Source organism: Aplysia californica, unplaced genomic scaffold (assembly GCF_000002075.1).
Source record: "Aplysia californica isolate F4 #8 unplaced genomic scaffold, AplCal3.0 scaffold00057, whole genome shotgun sequence".
Taxonomy (NCBI): Eukaryota; Metazoa; Mollusca; class Gastropoda; order Aplysiida; family Aplysiidae; genus Aplysia; species Aplysia californica.
In genome coordinates this window covers 803,252-809,636 of record NW_004797327.1, presented here as the reverse complement: position 1 = coordinate 809,636, position 6,385 = coordinate 803,252, and the positions used below count along the sequence as shown (strand labels likewise).

General features: G+C 37.6%; 1 protein-coding gene across 1 annotated transcript in view; it reads right to left on the bottom strand.

Annotated features, from left to right (window-relative positions):
- Positions 1-5,211, bottom strand: part of LOC101856082 (probable G-protein coupled receptor 139) — a 19,832-nt gene extending 14,621 nt beyond the window's left edge. Inside the window, exon 1 of the mRNA XM_005093071.1 lies at positions 5,164-5,211. Within this exon, the coding sequence (XP_005093128.1) occupies positions 5,164-5,211 (48 nt within the window). The remainder of the gene's footprint in view (positions 1-5,163) is intronic.
- Between the last annotated feature and the right edge of the window lie 1,174 nt (positions 5,212-6,385).

The following is a 6,385-nucleotide window of genomic DNA, read 5'->3' as shown; positions in this document are numbered from 1 at the left end:
TTATTTAGGCCACAGTCCACTGTGGCCTAAATAAGCCAAACCCCCTCCCTTACCTTATTTAGGCCATATGAGGCCTAAATAAGCACTCCCTTAATATTTTTGTAAGCACCGATTTGCTAAATTCTTGAAAATTGCTTGACAAATACTAAATAAGTGTCCAAGTGGGTGATTTCTTCAGATTTGAAATGGTTAACATCTGGAACAATATCGCTTTGAAAAGCAAGTCTGTCAGTTTTTTTTCTAATCGTGACACTATCTTTATTGAACGCTTGTTTTGAGCACATTAAAGTGCAAAAAGTAAGTTCGCTATAAAATTAATTTTTTGTAACAAGTTTTGCTACTAAAAAGTGTCATTGGCGAGCTGTGACATAGGCTGTAATATGTGTATGCAAATGTGTGTGAGAAGAGGGATGTGCTGTCAACAATCCCATTTTCCGCGTGACGGAAATTTATGTAGCATTTTATATAAATTTAGGAAGAAAAGTATTTCAATCAAGCCTCAATTGCTGTGGGAAAATATAATTAAGTTAAGACAAATTGATACAAACTGCTGAGCAAAGTACGAATGACATTTGCACCTGTTAAAGAGAAATTCAAGGTTAGGTTGCGCCTTGAGTTTTTGACCGCAGAATAAATAGCTCTAGAGTCTATTTAATGACGATTTCAAAGAATTAAAAAAAAACCCCACCTAAAAACCTTTTGGTTCTTGATTTTCTAAATACATTATAATATTGTATATCATGGTGTATCGACTGACAAACAGACACGTCGTATGCAGCCCCAGTGCTTTTAAGTTCCATTTTACATTCAGTCATAACTCGCGAGAAGTAACTGACATACGATATTCTTTTAGTAACCAGAACTCTTTAATGTCAAAGGTGTATTGACTCAGTCAGTCACAAAGCAAATAGTTTTCCCCTGGTGTATGAGGATGGCCATGTTCAGTGTCCACACAAGAACAGAAGGCATAACCCTTGGGCTAGCGAGTCTTATTGTAAACTGAACTAAGCTGATCATCTTATAAGCCTGAGTTGACCGTGGAAAGAACGTTACAAACTAAGTACATTAGGACAGTTTAGGACTAGGACGAGGTTCGCAAGGAGGAGGGATGAGGAATTAAGTAGTGGTAAAATGACAATGCATTTCACACACACACACACACACACACACACACACACACACACACACACACACACACACACACACACACACACACACACAACACACACGCACGAACGCACACACATAACATATAATATATATAGATAGATATGTGTATATATATTATATATACACATATCTATCTATCTATCTATCTATCTATCTATCTATCTATCTATCTATCTATCTATCTATCTATCTATCTATCTATCTATCTATCTATCTATCTATCTATCTATCTATCTATCTATCTTCTCTAGATAGATAGGTCGTGTTTTAATACACATTCACTTTTTGTGAAATAATCTGACACTTGGAGTTGTTGGATTCAGCCTTGCCGTCCGCAATCGTGCACTTATAGCTCTCTTCGTAGAAATGTCACAACTTTAGCTTCCACTCCATCAAAAAGGAAGTGAAGCTCACTTAGGTGAGTCCTCGAACGCGCGGAGAAATTGAAGATACCACTGAGAGATTATTATTTGTGTCTGTAACTGTAACTTTTACTGTACGTGTCTAGATGTGTGGCATATCAATACTATACGACAGGTCACAGAGTAAGAAAGCATGCTATGTCGGACGAGTTGTTGGGTGCAAAACGTGAAGCTATTCTGACATAATTTTTGAAGTGTAATAAAGCGTATGTCTGCTTAATGGGGGAGGGGGGGGGGGCTACACTTGAAGGCTATCTCGCTTAGTAGTCGAGCAAACCTTACCAAAGCTTCACATATTATAACAAACATAGTAAGGAGTCTTAAAATACGCAATCAAATTTGAGAAAAAGTCTCGTTTCCATGACTACGACGGTCATATTGGATTTTATTGACATCTTTACGTAATGAATACCGCACTTATTTGTCATTGAAATAGATTGATTGTTTTTTCTGCTTATATGTTATCAAATATAAGATCTACAAATTTTTGCGTTGAATTTTTCTTAAACGAATTAGAAAACTTTTAATGAATTTTTTCCTGAGGTAGTATTTAAGTTTGCAAAAAAATCCGTGAAAATCCACACTCTAAGCACCACCAACAGATATCTATTCCATAAATAAAAAAATTCAGCAAATTAATTTTAGTATTACACATTTTCTTTATCCAGTGAAAATGTCATGAAGATTGGAGGAAGAATGATGGAGTTATTCAAAAAAGTATATAGAAAAACCACGTTTTGAGAAAACGGGCGGTAAAGAAAAATAAAAGATTGACGTTATGAAGAAATGGTGGGGAAGAACATGCCCAGTATGGGAAGAAATAAGGCTTTAGCCCCTCCCTCCTTAATTATAGGCGCAACTAAAACGCAGCATTGTGTGATGCTTTAGGTACTTACTGTTACTACTGACTCGACCTACCATATTGTAGACGAATGTATCTTAATGACAGCCAGACGTTAGTGGTAAAATTATGGGGGTAGATGGGAAAAAGAGGGGGAGGAGGGCAACAGGAGGTGGTGTTTCAGTGAGAGAAATCTCTCTTTTTTTAACCTCGGTAAAACGTATCACAGTACAACTCGACATTCCGTTATGTTCTGTATTCAACGCATTCTTGTATTGTGAACAACTGTTTAGAATATTTAAATGGGTCCAACAGATTTTTATTTGGTTTTCAAAGTCTGAAATTATTGCCTAATTCGCCAAAAAAATTAAGTGGCATTCCATATACATGCCATGCTTTTGATTTTTGTCGCTACAAAGAACATTTTTTTTAGGTAATGCGTAGCCACAAAACAAACCACTCTATTGATTCAAAGGAGTGTCTAAATTAAATGAGATAGTGGGAATATTTTTGAAAAAGTCTTTATTCATTGTTATTTTTTTTTCTTTCTTTTTTGGGGGGGAAAAACAGATAGAATTATATATCCTACAATATATAGAGAAGGAGGGGGGATGATGAAAAGGAGGAAGGACGCGTGGAGGAGGGGGAGGGGGGGGGGAGACGGAGATGTAGAACAAGGAAGAAGATGGGAATGAGAAAATGGATTAGTTGGTTTCATTCGACACAACGTTTACAAAAAAACCCAGCGACATTAGGCTATATAAATCAGTCTCTATCGAATGTAATTAATATACATCTTTGAACTGTGGCGGCACTGCATCCAAGAAATATTGGCTCTCATAAAGACTGGTGAATGCTGTTTGTCTATCGATTTCAAAACGTATGCTATTGTCAAACCTTGAATTAGCAAAGATTGAAATGCTTCCTGTTGAAATTACGTTTGTTAGAGTAAGATTCATATCCAATCCCACTCGTTTATTGGATTGCCGTATCCCCCAACGACATGAGTATACAATTATTTATGAGCACTTTCTGTCTGTTTCTTTAATTTCTCCTGCGTACCCACCCTTCTCACACTCCCACACTCATCTCTGTCTGTCTCTCGGTCTGTTTGTCTGTCTATAAGTCTGTCTGTCTGTTTGTATCTCTGTCTCTTTGTCTCTGTTTCTATCTCAGTCTGTCTGTCTGTCTGTCTGTCTGTCTGTCTGTCTGTCTGTCTGTCTGTCTGTCTGTCTGTCTGTCTGTCTCTCTCTCTCTCTCTCTCTCTCTCTCTCTCTCTCTCTCTCTCTCTCTTTCATGGTCTGTACTTTTGCACTTTAATAATGCTTCCAGTATACCTCTCATACTTAACCCCACCCCAAAAAACCCACATGGACATACATAGACACTTTTGGACAAACAAGAACACAAAAATGCGCAAACGTACAACATACATAAACGTGAGACATGTATTTACTAGGCCTAATGTTTCTTGTCTTGCTGTGCGTTTGCGCGAGTGTACCTTTAGGTCTAACTTTTGTAACGTCTACTGCCATTGTTAATGACCAAGGCAAATTTCTCCCTGAGAGAAGAATAAAGATAGTCATTGTCAAACATATTGCGCAAGTAAACACGTACAATAAAACAACTGTACACTTGCACGATTATCCATACAAGGTGTACACACACACTGCCTCTCCAAACACACAACCTTAAACACACACACACACACACACACACAAACACACACACACACACACACACACACACACACACACACACACACACAGGCAAACAAACGCACACACGCACGCACGCTCACACTCACTTTTGTATACACACAGATTCGCCGAGATAAAGACAAATGGAAATACCACACATACAATCCAACAAAGTAGACGTATCCATTACTCTCATTAGCGCTCAAAAGTGTAAGGACGTCCAACCCACAATAACTAAACATTAGTATTCTGCCAGAAAAAGGAACAGTATTAGATTGTATATCGTCAGCGTAATCTCCAACTAGGATATTGCGGTCAGCCTTTAAAGTTATGGATCTGTTGTGAAATTCGTTTGATCTGAACTGCAATTTATTCCAACGTTAATTTATTCGCTTTAAATAAAAATAAGTATAATATATCTAAAATAACACAACATAAGAATAAACAATTGTTTTAAAGGTGAGGGGCAATTATCCAGGGAGCTGTAGTTCTGCAATAAGCAACACTGTAGTAAGTCAATTAAAGTTAGCTTTTGGACTTGTATTTCTTAATTTTCTCACTTCTCACAACGTCAGCCGACAAGATAATTATAATTTTATTTACTATGAGCTGTAGAATGTGTCAGGATTTTTTAAACTGATCATGATCCCAGTTGCAGTAAGTCAGTATGAAAAAAATTCTAAACGGCAACAGCAGTAGCAGCAACAACAATAACAACAGAAACAAAAAAAAACCCAACAAACAAAACGTCAAAATAAAACTTCACAACAAAATTATAAATGTGACTCTCTGTCCCTATCTCTCTCTGTCTTTCTCTGTCTGTCTGTCTGTCTGTCTGTCTGTCTGTCTGTCTGTCTGTCTGTCTGTCTGTCTGTCTGTCTGTCTGTCTGTCTGTCTGTCTGTCTGTCTGTCTCTCTCTCTCTCTCTCTCTCTCTCTCTCTCTCTCTCTCTCTCTCTCTCTCTCTCTCTTTCTCTCACCATGTGGGTGGAGGAAAGCTTTGGGTGCAGGGGCGAAACGCCGAGTACTCACCATCCAGAGGTACTTTGATACTGCCTTCTCCAGGGATCCATCAGACATGATTGGATGACGCACTCAGTCTGCCGTTCGAGAGCAGCCAATCAGTGGGTCTTTATGACGCTCTTGATTACGTTGTGGCGTTAATGACGTAGATCACAAATGAGTGTTTCTATTGCTGTCTTGCACAGATCACCTGACGCTGATCGTAGGAATATAATATTTAACCAGCACGTTAGAGAACAATATTCTACTCAGTGAGTTATGTGATTGGCGATTTGGGGAAAGAGTCTTTGGACATGAAACCTAGGATGACGAAACAAAAAGAGATTCATTGAAAATTATTGTAAATGCACCCCACTAATATATATTACATATTATATACATAAATATGTATATATTTATATTTATATATATATATATATATAATGTTATAAATATATATATATATGTGTGTGTGTGCGTGTGTGTGTGTGTGTGTGTGTGTGTGTGTGTGTGTGTGTGTATGTGTCACACACACACACACACACACACACACACACACACACACACACACACACACACACACACACGCGCGCGCGCGCGCACACACACACAACCATATACATACATATACGTTAAAAAGCTCCATATAGTTATTATGATGATTTGAAAACCGAGGTATTCGACTCTGTCTGCCAGTGCCAAATCTAGTAGAGTAGTGGGATACGTTGCTTCATCACACAGACCAACGAACCCGAGTACACTATATTATATTATAAATACCCCATTTGGGAATCGAACTCACGTCTACAGCGTGCAACAGTCAATAAATAACTGACGCCGGTAGGAACACGAGAATATCATGCTGCCGGGCATAAGAAATTATAAATGAGCTTCTATAAACAGAAACACATAAAGAAAAACCATTTCATTTTGCAATTGTTGTTTTCTGAAAGAGCTTCAGTCATGCACAAGGCATAAAGATCGCCTCTTGTCATGGAAAAAACCATCACGCCATGCTAATTACAAAAAAAAAATAATTTAAAAAATAGATCAAAATGGTTATCAAAAATGTTTGTATCAAATATCCATTGTCCTTGGTAATAACATTTCTGATTTGCAAATTAAAAGTCATAATTAGTGTGATTTAATATGACGTAGTCCAGAACGTGGAAGTTACCAAGCAAGAACAGCCACCATGATAAATACGCATTTGTTAAGCGGAGAATGAAAATGATAATCTAAGATTTGAATT